The sequence below is a fragment of the Kickxella alabastrina genome (assembly GCF_025024165.1).
Source record: "Kickxella alabastrina strain RSA 675 chromosome Unknown BX661scaffold_1, whole genome shotgun sequence".
Taxonomy (NCBI): domain Eukaryota; kingdom Fungi; phylum Kickxellomycota; class Kickxellomycetes; order Kickxellales; family Kickxellaceae; genus Kickxella; species Kickxella alabastrina.
Window position 1 is genome coordinate 2133110 of NW_026251472.1, and position 22166 is coordinate 2155275.

General features: G+C 45.7%; 4 protein-coding genes across 4 annotated transcripts; all 4 read right to left on the bottom strand.

Annotated features, from left to right (window-relative positions):
- Positions 1 to 21: 21 nt before the first annotated feature.
- Positions 22 to 3176, bottom strand: BX661DRAFT_195753 (uncharacterized protein; the record flags this gene model as incomplete). Its single annotated transcript, XM_051537982.1, has 3 exons — positions 22 to 33; positions 102 to 2083; positions 2198 to 3176. 3 exons carry the CDS (start codon positions 3174 to 3176, stop codon positions 22 to 24), a joined length of 2973 nt encoding a protein of 990 aa, XP_051395616.1.
- A 3507-nt stretch (positions 3177 to 6683) lies between these two features.
- BX661DRAFT_176369 (uncharacterized protein) lies at positions 6684 to 7116 on the bottom strand (the record flags this gene model as incomplete). The annotated part of the gene is made up of 1 exon (XM_051534319.1): positions 6684 to 7116. A coding segment is annotated over exon 1 (266 nt), but the record flags the coding sequence as incomplete, so codon positions are not given.
- Positions 7117 to 8125: 1009 nt separating this feature from the next.
- On the bottom strand, positions 8126 to 8513 carry BX661DRAFT_176378 (uncharacterized protein; the record flags this gene model as incomplete). The annotated part of the gene is made up of 1 exon (XM_051534320.1): positions 8126 to 8513. A coding segment is annotated over exon 1 (183 nt), but the record flags the coding sequence as incomplete, so codon positions are not given.
- A 3991-nt stretch (positions 8514 to 12504) lies between these two features.
- Positions 12505 to 13303, bottom strand: BX661DRAFT_176388 (uncharacterized protein; the record flags this gene model as incomplete). The annotated part of the gene is made up of 3 exons (XM_051534321.1): positions 12505 to 13049; positions 13071 to 13103; positions 13155 to 13303. Coding segments are annotated over 3 exons (306 nt in total), but the record flags the coding sequence as incomplete, so codon positions are not given.
- Between the last annotated feature and the right edge of the window lie 8863 nt (positions 13304 to 22166).

A 22166-nucleotide genomic window follows, 5' to 3' on the forward strand; every position in this document is an offset into this window, starting at 1 on the left:
TTTAAAAGATGATTTATGGATTTAGTCTGCCTTCTCGGAGAAGATGGAGATTCCATGGTGGGGGGCATCGAATGGTGGGTGGGTTTGGGAGACGACCAAACAATGTCCATTAATGTGTCGTCGAGCGGAAGTTGCGGTTGCTGCGGTGGTGGTGGCCGGATATCCAGGGCACCAACCCGATTTGATAGCGCGCGTGCCGCGCGGGAGGTGCCCTGGCTAGACGGAGACGCCGCCATTGCCACTTCCACAGCCGCAGCTGCCGGCGACAACGGCAAAGCTGAGTTTTCTCGACCACCCGGCCACATATCCTTGAGGAATTCAAAAAAGTATTCTTCTTTGGCAGCCACTGACAATGCAACAAGCACACTGGAGATGGCTGTGAATGTCAGCTTACAGTCAAACACTTTATTGTTTTGCGCATCATCCGTCACCGCTGCCGCTGTTTGTGCTGTTTGTGCTGCTGATACTGACACTGGCACTAGCACTGACGCCGATGCTGTTGTTTCTGTGGCCTCCATCTCGTGGCCGAGTGGCAAAGGAAAATATGCTGCGTCGGATTTATCGCTGCTAGTAGTGTCTGAGGACATTGTCAATGATCGTTCGAGGTTAGTTGTGCGCGCGCCAATGCCAATGCTGGTACCACTGGCAATGCCACTGGCGCGGTGATGGTGGTGGTTCTGATTGTGCAGGTGGTGGGAAGTCGACGCCGATGCTGAGCGGCGGCCAAAGATCGCGCACCAATCGCTGGTCAGCGGAATACTGCCCTGCGCAGCCAATGTCCTCGGTTCTGATGACGCCAACTTTGCTGCCGCTGTTGCTGTTAGCGTTGATGCTGCTACTGCTGCTGCCGTTGTAGTTACTGCTGGCTCCAACGATGCGCCCCCATTGCCGGCTCCATGGGAATCATCCTCAGCCGGCATCCTACCACTGGCATTCTCCACAGGCGGCATCCGGGTGATCTCGCGTATGATGCCGATCAGCGTGCGGAACCTCTTATTTACAACTTTCTCCATTGACTCAGGCACCAGCGCATCTCTGATTTGTTCGAGCTGCAGGGTGTCCAGTCTGCGCGGCAAGAAGCGCACCATATCCTCGACACACTCAATTTCATGCAACGAAATGCGGAAGAGCAAAGATTTGCGCATTGTGTCTCGGCACATGCCCTTAATGAACATGCAGGCGGCAGCAAAGTAGTCGCGCAACGCCATAGTTGGAGCGCTGTGGGCGCAGGCAGCGAGCATGCCACCAGAGATCATCAGCGAGTGTGCGAGAAACATTGGCGGAACGTTGTTGTTGATCATGTCGGTTGATAGTCGCGCGTACCGGTGCACGTTGCAGGCTGTGCGCAGAAAGTCTGTGAGCAGCCGGTCGACGGTCGCCGGAGAGTTGATGTCGCCGAGCGCGGCAAACGCGTCGTTCTCAGTGATAGCGGCGCCATCAGACAGAGGCTTGGCCTTGTCGTCGGCGACACAGCGACTGCGAGAGATCAGGTACGGTGTGACAACGGACTTTAGGCACAGTGCGGCCGAGAGCAGCATCAGGGTATGCTGGACTTCAGCGAATGTCGGCTCACTGGGCATCTCGGGCGCGGCGCCGACCCAGTCCATCAGCGACCGGTGGGCGTTGGCCACGAGCCTGTCCAGGTGGTCCTGGCGGCAGTACGGGTCGACAACGCCCTTGAGGATGGCATTTCCCAGCATGGCAAAGTTGAGTTGCACAGTGGCGCCGTTGATGCGCCACGGCATGCCGCCCATTTTGATCTGCTTGATAGCCGTCACATACGCTGTGTCCTCAGGCTTGGGCTCAAACTTGGGAAATCTGGATGAGTCGAACGCGTCCATGCCCACGTACCACATTGTGGGCGCGCACGGCCGGTTGACCCCACTGAGGTCGACGGGTACGCACGGCGGCTTGTGCATCATCAGCGAGAGAAACGTGTCGACTGTGAAGCTGGCCCAGATGACACGCCGGATCTGCTCGCGGTCCAACCAAGACGACTCGGAGATCCACTCGTCATCAGAGCCGAAGGCGCTGTCGTCGATCCTGCAGACGCCCAGCTGCTCAAGTATCTTGAGCGTTGCGCCTACACGTGAAATTTAGAACAGTGCCAGTGCCAAGTACCAAGGTAAAAATAGATTAGTGACAGCGACAGCGACAAAACCAAACAAAAACAATCAGCCAGCACGTGCATACTTACTCGAGTAGTGGCTAGCGACGTCCAGCATGCCCTGATGCATGTACGCAATGGTCAGAAGCAGCAGCGCCTGGCAGTTGCACACGCCGGGGTGCTCGAAGGCGTCTGGGGCAAAGGCCTTTGCGCGGTCGATAAACATCTTTGTGGCGGTGGCGACGCCCAGTGCCAAAATGGCACGGTGGGTGCTGTACATTGTGTTGTTGGCCATGACTGTCAGCAGCAGAAACGCGCTGACACGGCCGCCGTGGTAGTCAGTCAAGAACGCGCGCGGGTGAATGACTTTGCTGATCATGTTGAACTCGAGCTCTGTGTGGCTGAGCAGCTCGTCGACAATGTCCTGCGCTGGCAGCTGTGTCTGCGCGTCAAACCACAGAGGCGGCGGCGGCGGCAGCTGTGGTTCGCACCAACCGCCCGGAGCTGTGCTGCGCGGCGCCAGCGAGTACGCTTTCAGCGAGTTGTCATGGTGGTGCCGCTTGCTCTCGGGCCGCCTAGCGTGCCGCTGTCGCTGCTGTTGCTGTTGCTGTTGCTGCTGCAGGTCTTCACCAAGGCTCATGCTGCTCCGCCGGCTGCCGCTGTTATGGGACTCGCCTGTGTCCTGCCGTCCACCCTGCACCAAGTGTGTCGACATTGTTGAGAGCGTTGAGAGCGTTGAAAGCATGGAGTGCGGCTTTGAATAGTCGCACGGGCTGTTCATTGCCGCCGGCCGCTTGGTTCCGCGTTGATCCGAATCATACCGATGCAGAGTGTTGCGAATTTGGGTTTGGGTACTGTTGCTGCTGCTGGCCTCATTGATGCTGTTTATAACTGACGCTGACCGCGCACGAATGCCGATGGGCGCTGTTAATGAGGGCTGCGGCAACAAACCGTATTGCTGTTGCTGTTGCTGATGGTTAGTATTATCGGGGTTGTTCTGCGGCTGTCTTTGCGAGCGGCCAGGCGTGGTTGGCGCTGTCGGAAAGAGTGGTTGTGTGGGTAGCTGCATTTCGCCGAAGGTCTGTGAGAGCGGAGTTAAATGGTAATCGTACAAGAAAAAGTTATAAAATAAAATAAAACAAACCAGGAATTGAAAAACGCAATAATAATATTTATAATAAATTGAAAGAGAGAGCAAGAGCGGTGGAGAGAATGAAATAAACGAACGAGAATTGGATGAAAAAAGTTATCCTGCCTTTTCATGCTATTTTTTTCTTCGGTGTACATGCATATTCCGCTATCCCTTTATGTCCCTTGCTTATTTTTCCACGTCGATTATCCGCTCTTGCATTTGTCAAATAAAAAAGAGGGACAAAGCGTATTTGATAGATCGCTAATGCGTCGGCCCGAACAGAACTCCGAACTTGTAATTTCTTCATTCTTTTTAGTAAGGGAAAATGTTAGAAATGCCCCCTTTTTTAATTCATTATATCATAAATGCCTTTTTCTCCCGCTTATAAAATTTGCTGCCTCCATCCAATCAACGCTTTAATTTGCAAATACTATTGCAAATTTGATTAGAGCACATGCGCTTGGAATATATTTTATTACCCTTCCTTCTACCAGCCTAAACGTTCAATGGATATATTTCTTCTCTCCAAGGTAGCCCTAAGACAATCGAGGCAGTAGATATAGGGCCTTTTCAGACCCCTCATAGGCTTAATTTTAATAAGAAAGGCTTTACTACCACCATCCTCCATCAACTCATTTAATCTTTAGAGCTTACAAAAACTGCACGCCCAGCTCATGGGAGGGAAAACATAGCAAGCAAACTAAATGCGAGAAAAACTAAACAAAATCCTAAGGGCAGGTAATCCACTGCCTTGGTAGGCTTTGGCTACCTCGGATCACAATTCACTGTTCTAGTATTCACAGTAATCCGTCAGACCAACTTACCAGTTGTAATGCCAAAATTTGGCTTGCTCACGTGACAACGTAGGCACATGAAATATATTTGTTATATTTCATGCGCACAGCGATTTAATAATAATGAGATCTTGAGCTCTTTTCGTGGTCTCAAATATAATAATATATATTATACCCAGTAATATTCACATTACGCTCACACATCATCAGTGCATAGCACTTTTACAATACATAATAATATATACATAGCGTTTATCTCTTCATATTCCCAGAATATTCATAGAACTCCCAGATTTCAAGATAAAAACAATATTATCTTGGAACGAATTAAATGAAAAATTAGAAAACACCCAACGCACACAAAACAATGCCTCTTGTGGGGAGACCAATTATACTAAAGAGTTTAAATGATGTGGTTTGATAAAATGGCGAATGTCCTCTGTCAGCTCCTTCCAGCCGCATCTCATATTTAGGTTCCAGCTTCTTTCTCTTGATAGTGGGCGTCCACACTTTTTGTTTCTCCAATATATTATCTATCACGGTGTTCCATACAACTGGAGTCTGTTGACCATTTCAACCAAGTGATCTCATGACTGGGTCTTAATGATCCAAGTAAAGGTTCTCTTACATTCAGAATTTTATACTCCCATCGTGGACATATGAAACATGTGGCTCTGTGTCTCAATTGGTCCGATAGCCAGCCAATGGAGCATAAACGCATCTCCGGTTCAGTGTACGCGTCAGGGAAGCATATTTTTTGCAGCAGTGAATGGCAGGGCCACCATGCTCCCAAAAGAAATAATATAAGCTCAAAATCAATGCGCAAGGAAAAAGAACAATGCCGATTGGAAATTAATCTGTAAATATAATTATTTCTTGTTTCCATATTTCAGCCAATCAAATGCAAGCATAAGAAGCTCAAAGTTTTTTGTTTATATTAAGTTTTTTGTTTTTTGTTTTTTGTTTTTGGTGCAATCTATCGCAACAAATTTTCACCTTTGCAACTTTCCACCTTCTACTTTTAATATTTGCTTTTTTCCAATTCGCACCATTTCGTTCAATTTGTTTTTTCTTCACTTTTTATTACTTTTACCATACCTCAGTGCTTATCACACACACGCTCTCTCTCTCAATGATGTCTGAGCTAGCCCCTCTGAATAAGACCCCGCCGAATCAAACAGGCGTAAGTACTTTTGAATATAAACAAATTATTATGATACTGATGAATTGTTTGTTGTTGTTTATTTTGTTTGCATATAAAATTAGTTCGGACACTAATTTAAAACTTTTTTCTTTTTTATTAGAACAGCAAGACAGGCGGCACTATCCAAACGCCCTCGAGAAATCAAAAAAAGGAGGAACTGCCGCCCGGGGAATCGGAGCCCCCCGAAGTACGCGATAAGCGCCGTCAGCGGCTGCTGAAATGTCTCGGCGATAACATAAAACACAACTATCTGTTCAATGCCTTTGTTGAATCGCTGGGTGTGAAGGAGCGGTATGAACGCTTCATCAAGGATTGGCCTGATCTCTTCCTCAGCATAGCCAGGGGGTCGCCAGTGGCTGATGGCAAAGGCATCGTAGCCAATACAGGTCGCTCGGAAACCAGACTCAGGGGTTTGCCCTTTACTGACGTTTTCATATCTTACCCGAAGTTGATGGGGTTGACTAAGGAAGCTCGCTTGGTCGAATATTTTATCTTCCTCTTTGAAGCGATGATCGATGTGGTTGGTGTCGCAAATGGAGATATTCCAGCAGGCGGAACTCCAATCCCAGACTGCAGGGTTAGTCTGAAGGACCATCAGAGTGATGCTATACTAGGCACTCCGCACAAGCCAGATATCGCGTTTTATCACAACTACAAGAGACGTGACATTCATTCCGTCCATGCTATACTCGAGGCCAAGATGGATCCAAACCCCATTAGAACCCCAGAGGATACTCGTGGCCAGCTCGCAGATTATGGACATTTACTTAATGATCAGCAGGCAACCCGCACGTTTGCGCCTGTCTTCTACCTCCATGGGCACATCCTGACGCTTCACGCATATTATCGTGACAAACTGTACATCGTCGAGCTCGGCGAGCTATGCTTTGATACGAATTATTGGACGTCTGATGGAGCTAAAAGAATTCAGTCATGCCTCATGCAGTTCTGGTTCCTGCTGACTCTTGAGTCGGACATTTTCGGGCATTTCTGCGATGTCTCAGAGGAATCTGACTCTTTCTTTTTTTCGCAGGAAGTCGATGTGGAGAGCAAGGGCGATTCGAAGATCGAAGTCTTATACTCGGTTTCCCAAGATGTCAAGAATGTCAAGGATGTCAAGGATGGCGCTGCTCTATTTTGTATCAAGGAGACAATAGCGCGTTATTCATACATGATTGGGCGCCATGTCCATTTATTCAGGGGGAAATTCAATGGGAAGCATGATGCTGTGCTGAAGCTTTCCTGGACCCCAGTCAATCGTTTGCCCGAGGGCGCCGCATACGCCATCCTCAACAAGAGACCAGTCGAAGGTATTCCTGAGATCTTTTCGAAGGGCCTGCTCATCAGCAACCTCAATGGATACCGGCTGGAGTTCGTGCTCATGGAGTACTGCGGCCAGTCAATGGCCGAGTATCTGAAAGGCAAGACCGACAATCAGAAGGCTGAGCTGGTTCCTGGCTTTGTCAAGCAGCTGACCCTGTGTCTTGCCCAGGCAAATGACACCGGTGTCCTGCACAGGGACATCTCGGCAGGGAATGTGTGCATCAAAAACGACAAAGTGTATGTCATTGACTGGGGCTGTGCCAAGGTCATTGGCTGGGGCACTGCTGAGGATGCTGCCAGGGACACTGACCCAACCCAACTCAAGCACATTGATGTTGCCGAACAGTGGGGGTTCAATGCAACAACAGTGGGACAGGTGGAGGTGGCCAAGGACCCATTTACAGGGACGCCGCTTTTCATGGGAATTCCCATGCTCAGCAGCAGCCCCATCCGGGGAATCCTTGACGACATGGAGAGTGTTTTCTATGTCGTTATGGATGCAGTGCGCCCAGCTGACACTAAGAGGGATGACGTTCAGGGCTTCAAATTCCTGGACTCTCCATCCCTCGCCATCACAAGGTGGGGCTTGATCCAAGAGGATGCTGTCTTGCTGAAAGGGTTCAGTGTTGATGGTATTAGCCCTGGGCTCAAAAAGCTCATTTGTGCAATGCGCCGGTTTCTGTTTGAACCAGAAAACAAGGTTATAAGCCACCGGCTCTGGTCAGACAGCACATTTGTTCGACAGATTAACTGGGACGCTGCTCCTGAGTATATGCACCCCAAGGCGATTGAGCTCCTCAAAGAAGATAATGGCCAGCTTAAGCGACCAGCTGAGGACGAGATCAATGCTGGGTCATTCAAGAAGCTAGCACTTTAGGTTTTTTGTTTTTAATAAATCTTTTTACGACCCAAAAAATCAACTGCAAAGAATTAAAATTTTATTAAACTTGAAGAAAATATGAGTAAAATATAAATATTTTAACTCTTGTCTGTACCTCTTGTTTACAGATCCACCGATCCACCGATCACTTTAACTGTAAACAACAAATGCTTTTAAACTCGCACATTGACCAATTTTACTGAAGGTTGATTATATCCATAATTTTCGATTTCTGCTATTTTGCCAAATGATTCCATTTTAACGTTATTCTTTCTTATTTCTTAATTTACTTTATCATTTTTTCTTTCCTTTCCAATTCACAGTTTGCATTTTACAATTTAGTATTTTTTACACACTTTCAATATTCTTTTGCTAGCATAGATGATAGCCGGTATTACCTCGCAATTAGCGTCGGAACAGCACTCGGCACATACCGGGTACTTTTGCATCTGGTGGACCAATTGCAGTACGGGTTAGATTTATGCTACGCACACCGACAAAAGAAGAAATGGCAACACACCTGTTATTCTGGGACTAATCCTGACGGGAGTGCAGACAGTGAGGCGGCGTTGGACATTCAGATGCCCGAAATGGTTAATTCCTTGGCACAATTGGCGCTGAAGTCGCACAACTTTAAGCTGCAGGATATTGCGTCTGAGCTGGTGCTCGATATGGCCATGCGGCGAGAGATGCTGCAGTTGATGGTCGCGCAGGTTCAGGGCAGTTCCGGACCAGAGAAGGGCCGGTTGAGGGTAGTTGTGTTGCTGCAGGTGCTGGTGATGCCGCCACAGCGGGTCGGCAGGGTGGTTTGGGCCGGTAGCGTTGAGGTGCTGGTGGATGCTATGCGCGCGCCCAGGGAAAAGGAGGCAGCAACGCGGGCAGTCGCTGGAGCTGGGCGCTGTTGATGACATCCCCGCGTGTGTCTGCGAGGATGACCAGGTTCAAATGGGTGTTACAGTTCAGGAGCTATTGGGGCAACCATTTTAATAAGCATTCGCATAATTTGTGCATTACACACCCTCGGCTCTTGTTAGAAAAATAGTTTTATGACACTCGCATCTACTCCCTCCTCTTGGCTTAGAATGAATGGACATATTTACAGCCATTTATTTATTTATTTCTAATATGTATTCTTTACTTCATTGGTTTTATTTATTCTATTCTATTTTGTTCTGCCCAACTTGGCTTTTATTGAAACAACCTTTTTAGCCTTTACACACAATGTTGCACAGCCAAATAACATGGATGTGAATGTTGAGATTGAGATTCAAGTGACTGCTTTTCTTTTGCATGCCAACTGATAGAAGGCAAAGAAGATTATAGAGTATTAGACCAGGGATTCAATAATATTATCCAAATATGATCGCCCTTTTATAACATGCACGCATGCACAAAGATTGCGACACCAAAACACTCAATATTCGAGCTGCTTGCAGAAAAGTCAGTACTCGGCATTAGTGATTATAACGGCTAGTGTGTAAGACAGGGCAGGGTCGAGGATGGCATACACACACATATGCATGTGCCAAACCCGACCTTAATTATACTTTTGATTTCTTTTGTAATAATGCTATGTAAGAGGGGGTGTGAAAAGCACTAGTTGTCTAGTGTTAGAAAAGTAGGGGTGATTTTACAAAGAGTTTTATTACTAACTTTTATAAAATGTTGCTAGCGCCCGCCTTGTCCTGTATATGTGCCTTGTCGCCCTTGTTGTGCACATTGCCAATTGTGCACTCCGTTGACAAAAACTAATTCTTCTGCAAGAAGACTGGTATTTTGGCAAGTCAGTGTTGTGGTTTTCGTGTATGTGCACTCACGCGTGTGCATTGCAAAATGGGGAGCATGTCTGGGCATCATTATGATGCTTACCTAATTTACGCCTGCATGATCCAATTAGTATCCTATCAACCGGCATGCAGATGGAACCTTGTTTTACGATCCTCAACCTCGACATCTACTTCCATGTCTTCAGGCTGCGCAGCATTACATTAACGTTGCTATTTTTGAGCTGCACTAGATGTGGTTCTGCAGAACAGGCTGTATAAATGGGGCCATAGATTATCTAAGTGAATATGCCCATCTCGATCCTAACGAATAACTCCTAATTGAATGTATCATTAGCTGTACACTCTCCAATATCTCCTGTTTTTCTTAACAAAAAGCTGAAGCATTTTTTTGCTGCAACAGCTTTTTGCTGCAATGGTCTCCAATACCAATCGCAATCCCAAGCGAATGTCAATACAGCCACATTGTTTGTATGCTTGCTGTCATCTCTTATTTTATATTTATTTTTACCAATGCTCTCTTATCAACTAAACAGCAAACTAAGCACAACGCAGATTAACCTGGACAGGTGCCCAATAGTTGTACATGTATTCGTGTTCGATGGCTGTTGCACATGATCAACTAAAACACAGACTAAATCAGCGGCTGCAAAAGTGCATGCAAACTAAAATTATGCAATTTATTATTCTAATATTATCTGATTTTTTCGAGCGATATTTACAAAATTCATTCTCTTGGCTTTTTCAGTCTAATTTTTGTAATTATATTTTTCAATGGGATTTTGGGTGTGGTATGTACAGTGGTTTTATTTTCTGCCATGATGAGCGGCAAAGACAAAAATTAGCACAGTTAAAAGTAAAGCGCCATTTAAAATCATCACCGTGCAAATGATAGCTGTTTGGAGCTCATAGAGCTTCGAGTGCAAAATGTCGTTGGACGCTCAGAGATATTTGCAACTGGTTGTCATGTCTTTGGGTTTGGTACATGCGCTACTCTTTCTAGCCATGCCCATGTTGTGATTTTATGAGGAGCCCATCCAGACGCTGGCAATCTGGAGAAGGTATATGGGTAAACCCCGCCCTTCTCCTATTCTGCTGCCTCTGATTTCAGGTCTTAGGCGTATCACCAGCCGGATACCTATTGAACAAATGTTCTGTGGGCCCCCGTATATACCACAGTTACAGGTCTTACGGAATGGAACCGGCCCGATTTTTATTATAAGGGTGTTCTTTAGGTCCCCTTATATACCCAGACATCCCAGACATGACATTGATGAGACCAGTTGCAGATATCTTACCAAGTGTTTACTAGACACATTATTTTTTGTGATGTGCGAATGAGCGTGGCTGTGGTAGACGGCGGATATAATATATGGGCTGGTGTAGTGCAATGGATGACGCTGTGCAAAAACTGTTGTATGTGTCTGATCCCCTCCCACAAAAGTTGTGTATTGTGAACCGATAATCCATGTTGAAGTCAAAGCTGATGCTGCTGCGTGTGCGCGCGTGTACTGTAGTCGTGATGCCCTAATATTAGGAAAATATGTGTGTATTAGAAAAAAGGTGGTAGTATTTTAGAGGAAGTGGTGGTTGTTGGGAGGGAGATAGGGAACCAAAAAATATTTTGGAAAGTGAGCGCCTTTTTTATATGAAATGAGACATGCAAATAGATGGAAAAGGGCAGCAAAAAAGCCCTGCCAGTTGAAAAAAAGAGATGGAAAAATGAAAATGCAGTGGGTTTCTTTGTGTTCTGCCAGCCTGAAATATTTTTTGCACTCTTTTTGTGCACCAAGAGGGTTGCTTTGGGTAATGACACACTCCAAACCTGTCAAAAATGGCATCTGCACAGGCGTCAGCACACACGACAGCAGTGGCAGCAACAGCAATCAGGGCAAGAGTGGTGAATTAGAAGAGCTGCATGTTGAAAATGATGGTTGCTGGTAAATAAAATAAAGATGTTTGCAGTTGTGAGTAAAAAAGGAGCAAGAGTGTCTAAAGAACTACCAACTGAATATTCGAGAAACCATGTCTTATTTATACATGGGATTTTAGCAATAATGGAAGCAGCATCCTGTACATGTCATTGCTGGAGATTATTCATTTTGTGAACATGCCTTTAAAGCACTGACATCCAATGCTATACAAATCAGTTTGTGAATTGACTCCAATGATATGCCACAGTTAAGGCACATGGCTTTGCATGTTGCCTTACTGAGATTAATTGATTACGTGCATGGCAAGTAAGCAATGGTGTAGGTTTTATTATAGTTTATTTACATGCCAGGGAGAGCATATAAGAAGTGGCTATTAGGCAGCCAAGAATTGTTCTTGGAAGAAATAAATATCCTTTTGATTAATATCATTGGTTGATGGTGATCAACTGATTAATCAGCCTTGGCTGTTTAGCCACACAAACAATAAGTCACACAGTGACCAAAGCAATATGCTCTCTTTTATTTACCTTTACACAGTGCATAGCACTTATTTACTAAATATACATGTAAATATTCAGAACAAAATTTGCCCTCCCCCAAAAAAAGATATCATTGCTTATGTGACATCAGAAATGGGGGCCGAGTCACGTGACAGCGCAGACGCGTAAAATATGTTTATGATATTTTACGCGTACGGCGAATTCTGAATAGTGAGCTCTTCAGCTCTTTCCGTAGTCTCATTTCTATTAATATATATTATAGCTAGTCCAAATCGCATTACAACTTGCATGACACTGCTGTTGAAGACAAGCTCATTAATACTAATATTGGGCTGATTAAGGCTACTGGAAACACACACCTAGTAAAAACTGTGACCATCAATATTGATAATATTGAATATTATTGCTCCCTGGTTGCTGAAGCAAATTCAATATTCTCATTTGAAATGAGTGACTGGAGCAGAGTCAGCGCACTCAACATCAGCGGCTACCTGGACAACAACAATAACGACATTGGCAGCAAATCTCAGTCTGATATTATGGACAATGCAAATAAATTTGCTCAGCAAATGGCAAAGTACATGCCAGGTGTGGATAGTTTGGACAATATGATGTATCATGATAATGCCCCTATATTTGATATGGCTGGTCTATTGGCACAACTGTATTCATGCAATTTAAAGTATTTTCACAGCTATCAACCATTTACATTTGCCGAATCAGCAAAGCCAACTGAGTTTACCCAGCTCACAACACTCAATATCAATATGTGTGATGTGCAGTACACTCCACATGTGTGCTGCCAGAAGTTGCAGACACTGGTGCTAAGCAATGTCACTAGCATATTTTCTTGGAGCAAGCTGGCAAATACCAAGCAGACAGAAACTATTGTGTTTTCTAGCCTGCACAAGTTAGAGTTTGAATCATATAGTTCTGATATGCAAAGCATTGGGAGTTCAATTGGATTACAGTTCCCAGCTCTCCAGGAATTGAGCATTACAGTCCCAACATTTGATATGCTGGAAGAATTTATTGATTTTAAGACGTTAAAGTGCCCACACATTACACAGCTTTACATTGGCATTAGTGAATTTAGGGACCCTTTAGATGGTGCTTTTAATATCTCAATGCAGCACAGCAAAAATCTAGCAGCCAGTATAAAACAGCATATTCCAAGTGTGACTAAGTTAAAGATAGGTTATTATGATTGTAATAATAAGATTGCATTTTATGATGAGTTGGTTAGTCTTTACATTGATCAGCTTGTTCACATCAGCATCCCCTCCCCTATGACTTTTACTGCAGCACAGTTTTCCTGTGAGCTTGTGCACTTGTCGCTGAATCTCAAGTTGAATACCTTGCAGAGCCTTCCAAACGTGTTTTTTGAAACACTGGAATACTTGGACTTGGACTATGCAGATCCTAGATTTGCATGGGAGAAAATGCTAAAGAATGATTTGACAGCTGAGAATATATGCTTTAAGCGCTTGGAATACTTGAAAATCAAATACAGAGAGAGTTTTGAGAATGAGGAGGATAATGAAAGTGAGTACATTGCTTTGGAATGCCAGCAATTCATAAGCAGCCAGAAGGAGCAGCAGAAAAAACAGAGTACACTCAATGCCTTGTGCCCCAGACTGAAGGATCTGTGTGTAATAAAACTTATTCGTACTAACTAATTTTATTAAAAATCCACTATAAGGGAGCTTAAAGAGCTCCGCTTATCTATTCGAAACTATCGCCCGTGAAAATAGAAATTGCGATTGTAAACAATCACAATTTCAAACAATCACAAATTCCCAATTGCAATTGTCACGTGACATTGCAATAATTGATGTCACACATGCCCTTCTCACTTTTGGGTGTGCTTTCTTAGGGCAGCGATGCCACTTGTGTTCATCACTGCCACATCCAAGGCACACATCATCAGCAGCCCACTTTTCAAACATCTCCTTGGTACAGCCTGACTACTTGGAGACACTTGCAAATGGTGGCAGGCCACTGCGTCTCCTTTCTGTCTGCACTGCATTCATCATTATTGCGTCCACATTCATAGCTGTATTATCATAGTGGCCATGAATGTGCAGGAAGGCTCTGGCATGGGAAGTCAGTGCATCAATCTCATATACTGTTGAGCTTGTCGATTCACTTAGGATCTGCTGGTTGAGCATTGGCAGTAGCTTCATGAGGAAGGTCATGGTCACATGCCTGTCTGAGAGTTTGAATTCCAGAATTTCCACGAGGTACTTGAATTGCACCACAAACTCCTCTAAGGTCTCTAATGTCCCAGGCTGTTGTAGGTGGTAGTATTTGTGCAGTGTGTCATAGTATGACACTGCACGCGAGTATGTAGTTGTCAGGAACTCCTTGAACATTCCCCAGTTGTGGTGGTCCTTGTTGTGTTCTGTACAGTGTCTGCGGTACTCGTTTTTCTTGTCTGTTGGGATCTTGTGTGAGGCTACAAATACCCACTCACTCTCGTCTAGCTTTGCGTGGATAAAGTGTTCCTCAGTATCTCTCACCCAGGGTCCAACGGCAATTGCCACCTTCTCTGCGTTGTCCTCATCTGGTGCCAGTGTCGGGCTGAATCTCATTGCCGATTTGTATGGCGACATTCCGGCCATGGTTACTGTTTTTTTTTTTTTTTTTTTTTTTATATATATATATTAACCAGTTTGTCTGTCGGTCAGTCAGTCGTTGATGAGGAAGCGCGGGTTTTCGAATTCGAGGTGCTACCAAATGTAATGAGAATTGGACTAGCTATAATATATATTAATAGAAATGAGATTACGGAAAGAGCTGAAGAGCTCACTATTCAGAATTCACCATACGCATAAAATATCATAAACATATTTTACGCGTCTGCGCTGTCACGTGACTTGGCCCCCATTTCTGATGTTACACTAGCCCTAGTAGTATTTTAGAAACATTACTAATAAAACCTTTTATAAATTCAACCCTATATTTCTCACACTAACATAACTAATAGTGTAACTTCCCTCTCATTAATATCTTTAAATTGGATGGAGGTAACTTTATTTGAGAAGTTCACCACATCAGAAAAAACATCAATATCAGAAATCATAGATCTTTTGGCTTGTAGAATGTATTTACCTTTTTGATTTGATATCTTGAAATTTGAAATTGCTCCATATTCATTTTTCAAAAATACAAACATGTTATATATAAGATCATTCTTCTTACCATATAATATAGTTGGTTTTGTCTTAGAAAAATGGTAACTATGTGTTTCTCTAAATTTAATATATCTGTAATGCGATTTGGACTAGCTATAATATATATTAATAGAAATGAGACTACGGGAAGAGCTAAAGAGCTCACTATTCAGAATTCGCCGTACGCGTAAAATATCATAAACATATTTTACGCGTCTGCGCTGTCACGTGACTCGGCCCCCATTTCTGATGTCACATTCGCCCCTACTTAAGATCAGACTCCGTCGGTCTTGGCGATAGCGCGCGCGGTTAAATATCGTTCATATGCTTCTGTCTCATCCACGCTACTCTTGTCCTCCCATGTTCGTCCTTCTATTCCATATCCTTCCCACTGCACCAGGTATTGGCGTTTTCGCCTCCACACACGGTCGTCAACAATCTTTTCGACCTGATACTCGAGGTGTCCTGCAACTTCTACAGGTGGTGGTTCAGAGCGGAGTGCGGCACGGTGATCGTCGGCAGCATGGTATTTTTTTAGGTGTGACCACGAAATGACCGGGTGAATGCGCATGTCGAGTGGGAGTTTGAGGCGGAATGCATTTCGGCCGATCTGTTCTTCGACCTTGTAGGGCCCAGCCCATTTATGTTGCAGTGAGTTGCTGGACCGGTTACGCAGGTAAGGTGGCATTGTAAAGTTCGTCAAGATCATTACTTCATCGCCTGGCACAATGTCGGGTGAGGTTATCTTCTTGTCGTGGTTTCTGATCATGCGTAGCTGTGCGAATTTGATGTTTTCCTTGACTATTTCGCTAATCTGTTTAATCTTCAGGATTGTATCGTCGGCGTCGGTATTGGGCTCAGCAGTTTCCATGTTGAAGGCGATGGTGGCGGCGTTCAATGGTTGGAAGCTATAATTTGCATAGAATGGGCTGTGCTGTGTCGAGCTGTTGCTGCGACTATTATAGGCGAACTCTGCATGCACTATGTGTTGGTTCCAGTCGTTTTGGTAATTGTTGCACGTCGCACGCAGCATTGACTCCAGTATCTGGTTCACACGCTCAGTCTGTCCATCAGTTTGTGCATGGCCGGCAGTGGACATGTTGAGTTGCATTCCAGTTTGCTTCCACAGTGCCATCCAGAATGCAGAGCGGAATTTCGGATCATGGTCTGATATTATGGACTCGGGCAGGCCATGTTGGCGGTAGATGGTCTTGAAATACAGGTCGGCGGTTGTCTGGGCGGTTGCGGCATTGTGTGTTGGTACAAAGTGTGCCATCTTGGACAGGCGGTCAACGACGACCATGATTGCATCATATCCGTCCTTTGTCTTAGGTAGGCTGACAATGAAGTCCATGCTCACACTTGACCAGTTGCGTCGCGGGATCTGTAGCGGCTGTAGCGGTCCATCGCTTGGCCTGTTGCTGCCTTTGACTCTTTGGCACAGGTCACACGTTGTGACATAATTCTCGCAATCCACATACATGCCTGGCCAATAGAATAGTTCACTCAGCTTGTCGTATGTTGCTTTTATACCCGGGTGTATTGCAGCATCATGGAACTCGGCCAGCAGTAGTGATCTGTCTTGCTTTGTTCCGACGCAGCGGCGTCCTTTCTTGAACAGGACACCACCCTGTGCATGGAATTTGTTTGTAATGTCGCGCTCGGCTCTGGATGTTGGTTCTTCGCCACTACTAACCCTCTCCATAATTTTCTCCAACTTGCTGTCGCCCTTGTAGGAGTTCTCAGGGTTCGCGCTCGTCTTCAGCGTTAGCGCTTTGACAGCAGCCATGCGGACTGCTATCCTCCCCCCTTTTCCTGAAGAGCCGAACCCGTTGGCTCCACCGGCTGTCTCCTCAAAGGACTTGACCTCAGTGATGTGTGAGTGTGCGATCTTGGTTGGAATCAACTGTGCTATGCGGTCATGTGCAGCGAACGGAATCTCTATATTGCCTGTGTTGAACAGGAGTACTGAAATCTCACCGCGGTAGCCCCCGTCGACTATTCCTCCGAGCACCACAACACCCTTGGCAGCCAGGCTACTGTGTGGGGCAATGCGCAGGTATGTGCCTATTGGCGCCTTGGCGGCGATGCCTAATGGGACAAGGTGTTGGGCCTTGGGCTCGAGCACAAACTTGGTTATACAGTATACATCAAATCCAGCGTCATCTGGATATGCCTTGCAAGGCATCGTCGCATCGTCGTGTAGCAGCTGAACCTCCATGCTGTTGGCAGTTGTGCGTGGCACAAACAGTGCGCACAGTTTCCATTTTTCAAATTGGTCTATCAGGTCGTCGTTGTGCGTATTGTCCTTTGGCTGGTCAGTCTCCATGGTTGCACTCGTCGTTTCTGCAGCCACTGTCTCTTGTGTTCGTTTGGCTTCTGTTTCGGCTTCAGCGCGACATCCGCGTTGGTAGTTCTTGTAGTGCAGCGACTTGCGCACATATTCAGCACGGTTTAGTTCTCTGCGCTCATCGGCAGTCAAATATGTTCTGTCGACCACGGCTGGCGTTGGCGGAAAATTCGTTGTCTGTGCAGCTGGAGTGGTTGTCTTGATATTGGGCATGGGTATGGGCATAGGTATAGGTACGGATGTGTGTGCGGCGTCATCGTTTTTACTCGTGTTGTTCAGCGGGGCATCATTTAGTGGTATAGCTGGTGCAGTCAGTCCTGTCGGTGGCGTCAGTGCCATGTGTGGCACCTTGCCTGAATGTGACGCTGCGTATACTATGTTGTCGGGTTGCGATTCGAGTGAGCGTGACAAGCCGTCAGCAACTGCATTTTGAGCGCCCTTGCGGTAAATGATTTTCATGTCGAATTCCTGCCAGATATCCAGCCAGCGGGCCTGGCGCGGGGATATGTTGTTTTGCGTCTTAAGGAACTCGATTGATTTGTGGTCTGTAATCACTTCAAACTTGATGCCATGTAGGTAATGCCGCCAGAGGACCAGTGCACGAATGATTGCAAGAAGTTCTTGCTCGTGGACTGCATAGTTGCGCTGTGCTGGTCCCAGCTTTGCCGAATAGAATGCCACTGGGCACCACACCTTGTCATGTCGTTGGTGTAGGACACCGCCAATTGCAGAGCCGGATGCATCTGTCTCGACTCTCGTTTCGCAAGTTGGATCATACTGATGGAGTATTGGTGCTGTGGATAGTTGCTGCTTCAGCTCGGTGAAAGCCCTGTCAGCCTGGTCGTTCCACGAAAAGTCGGTATTGCATAGCAAATCGGTCAGCGGTAGTGCTATTCTAGCATAGTTTTTAATAAACCGGCGGTAGTAGCCGCTTAATCCAAGGAATGCGCGGATGTCTGTAATTGTCTCTGGCGTGCGCCACTCTTTAACGGCATCTACTTTGCGTGGGTCAGTCGCAATACCCTTGCCTGAAATGACAAACCCAAGGAAGTCGACTGTGTCTTTGAAGAATGCACATTTTTCGGGTTTTGTGTGCAGGTTGTGCTCCTTGAGGCAGGCGAGTACATCCTCGAGATCTTTTGCATGGTCGGCGTCATTCTTTGAAAAGACTAAGATGTCGTCTAGGTACACGATGCACGTTTTGCCAAGTAGGTTGCGCAGCGCATGGTTCATGACACGTTGGAAGACGGCAGGGGCATTTGTCAGCCCGAAAGGTACAACTGTGAATTCAAATGACCCTTGTTTTGTGCGGAAGGCAGTTTTGGCGATGTCTGCATTGCAAATTCGCACCTGGTGGTAAGCCTGTACCAAATCGATTTTCGAGAAAACTTTTGCGCCACGGGTGTCGTCAAGCAAATCGTCTATACGCGGCATTGGGAATGCATCTTTTATCGTCACTGCGTTCAGGCCACGGTAGTCAACACACAGGCGCATTGATCCATCCTTTTTCTTGACAAAGAGGACTGGTGCACCCCATGGGGAAGATGACGGGCGGATATACCCCTTTGCAAGTAAGTCAGTCACTTGTCGGTCTAGTTCATCCATCTCTGCATGTGACAGGCGGTATGGTGCCTTGGTCACAGGTGCTGTGCCCTCATGTACATGGATTTCCATCTCAGGGCCGCCTGGTGGTGGTCGTTTGGAGGGCGGCTGATCAAGGACTTGGGTGTATCTGGCATGTAGCTCCTGTAGCGCCCTGTCTTGTGTCGTCGTGGTTGCTGCCACATGGATTGCTGGATTGGTATCGTTGTCAGGGAATGTAATTCGTAGCCATCCCCATTCCTCAATTTGGTCGTTTGCACGTGCAGTTTTCAGTGCACTGATTGACATAGGCTTCAGCTGGTCCTCGTCGGTCCGAGGCTCTGCATTACCCCGGATGGACCAGCTTTTCCCGCCATAGTCAAATGTCACCTTGTCAAGGTGGCTGTGGATCGTGGCCTTGTGTTTTTTTAGCCAATTATTTCCTAATATTATATCTTCGGAAACTGGGAGAACAAGGCAATGTACTGTAATTGTTAGGTTGCTCAGGAGGCGCAGCGTTACTGTGCACGACTCGGTGCAGTCCTTGTAGTGTGCGCCATTGGCCAGTTGTATTGGTTGGCTGTGTTGTAGTCGTTCGGATTTCAGTTTAAGTCGGTCGCGGGTCTGTTCGTTGATGATGGTAATTTGTGATCCATTGTCGATGAGCACACGGATGGCTTTGGTGTCTATAGTTGCATTTAAAATCAGTTGGGGCTCAGGTGAGGTTTGTCTGTTAATAGCGGTTTTATTTGGGGGGCAAACGGCAATTTCAGAGATGATAAGGGCAGAGGACTCACATCCACTCATGCCCTTCTTGCTTTTGGGTGTGTATTCTTAGGGCAGCGATGCCACTTGTGTTCATCACTGCCACACCCAAGGCACACGTTGTTGGCAGCCCACTTCTCAAACATCTCCTTGGTACAGCCCGACTGCTTGGAGACACTTGCAAATGGCGGCAGGCCACTGCGTCTCCTTTCTGTCTGCACTGCATTCACCATTATTGCATCCACATTCATAGCTGTATTATCATGACGGCCATGAATGCGCAGGAAGGCTCTGGCACGGGAAGTCAGTGCATCAATCTCGTATACTGTCGAGCTTGTCGATTCGCTCAGAATCTGCTGGTTGAGCATTGGTGGTAGCTTCATGAGGAAGGTCGTGGTCACATGCCTGTCTGAGAGTTTGAATTCCAGAATTTCCGCGAGGTACTTGAATTGCACCACAAACTCCTCTAAGGTCTCTAATGTCCCAGGCTGTTGTAGGTGGTAGTATTTGTGCAGTGTGTCATAGTATGACACTGCACGCGAGTATGTAGTTGTCAGGAACTCCTTGAACGTTCCCCAGTCGCGGTGGTCCTTGTTGTGTTCTGTACAGTGTCTGCGGTACTCGTTTTTCTTGTCTGTTGGGATCTTGTGTGAGGCTACAAATACCCACTCACTCTCGTCTAGCTTTGCGTGGATAAAGTGTTCCTCAGTATCTCTCACCCAGGGTCCAACGGCAATTGCCACCTTCTCTGCATTGTCCTCGTCTGGTGCCAGTGTCGGGCTGAATCTCATTGCCGATTCGTATGGCGACATTCCAGTCATGGTTACTGTTTTTTTTTTTTTTTTTTTTTTTTTTTTTTTATATATATATATTAACCAGTTTGTCTGTCGGTCAGTCAGTCGTTGATGAGGAAGCGCGGGTTTTCGAACTTGAGGTGCTACCAAATGTAATGCGATTTGGACTAGCTATAATATATATTAATAGAAATGAGACTACGGGAAGAGCTAAAGAGCTCACTATTCAGAATTCGCCGTACGCGTAAAATATCATAAACATATTTTACGCGTCTGCGCTGTCACGTGACTCGGCCCCCATTTCTGATGTCACAATATCTATTATTGGTCTGTTTTTTTGTAAGTTTAGGGATACATTTGAACATTGTAATTAATTTACTTATATAAGGCTGTCTTGTATAATAATGTTTTATGCTGTAGAGCTAATATAGCTGATGAGAAGTATTATGCAGTTTTATTGTAGTTAATAAGAGAATGAAAAATGATAATGAGAAAATTATAATAAAATGAATAGGAAAGTGAAATATATATATTATTTCAAGACGATTTTAGTTCTATAGATGTATGCTGTTAAGGTGGAGTTGAAATGTTACATTAAAAGGCAGGATTTTTGTTGCATTATTGCATTATTTTCTATTGTAGCCTCTTTATCTACAAGTAAAGCTGTTTTTATAGAATGATGCAGACTACTCTCTAAATTATTTTATGCAATGAAAATATGTGTTGGTATTGTACAAAGTATCTCATGTGGCCATCTATTTTTTTGGGCATAAATTTCCTTTATAGGCAATACCCATCAGTTGCCCTTATCTTTGTAAGTGCAAAGTCTCCCAACCATAAAAAGGCAAAGCACCAACAACATTTATTAGTTTGCCTTTCTGTTATTCCTAGTGATTTTTGATATAGATTAGATTCACTTATTAGCAATTTTCTTGTCAACATGCTTATCCTTGTTAGTTTTGGGGTTTTGGGGTTTTGGGGTTTTGGGGTTTTGGGGTTTTGGGGTTTGGGGTTTGGGGTTTTGGGGGTTTTGGGGTTTTGGGGTTTTGGGGTTTTGGGGTTTTGGGGTTTTGGGGGTTTTGGGGTTTTGGGGTTTTGGGGTTTGGGGTTTTGGGGTTTTGGGTTTTGGGTTTTGGGGTTTTGGGGTTTTGGGGTTTTGGGGTTTGGGGTTTTGGGGTTTTGGGGTTTTGGGGTTTTGGGGTTTTGGGGTTTTGGGTTTTGGGGTTTTGGGGTTTGGGGTTTTGGGGTTTTGGGGTTTTGGGGTTTTGGGGTTTTGGGGTTTTTGGGGTTTTGGGGTTTTGGGGTTTGGGGTTTTGGGGTTTTGGGGTTTTGGGGTTTGGGGTTTTGGGGTTTTGGGGTTTTGGGGTTTTGGGGTTTGGGGTTTTGGGGTTTTGGGGTTTTGGGGTTTTGGGGTTTTGGGGTTTTGGGGTTTTGGGGTTTTGGGGTTTTGGGGTTTTGGGGTTTTGGGGTTTTGGGGTTTTGGGGTTTTGGGGTTTTGGGGTTTTGGGGTTTTGGGGTTTTGGGGTTTTGGGGTTTTGGGGTTTTGGGGTTTTGGGGTTTTGGGGTTTTGGGGTTTTGGGGTTTTGGGGTTTTGGGGTTTTGGGGTTTTGGGGTTTTGGGGTTTTGGGGTTTTGGGGTTTTGGGGTTTTGGGGTTTTGGGGTTTTGGGGTTTTGGGGTTTTGGGGTTTTGGGGTTTGGGGTTTTGGGGTTTTGGGGTTTTGGGGTTTGGGGTTTTGGGGTTTGGGGTTTTGGGGTTTTGGGGTTTTGGGGTTTTGGGGTTTTGGGGTTTTGGGGTTTTGGGGTTTTGGGGTTTTGGGGTTTTGGGGTTTTGGGGTTTTTGGG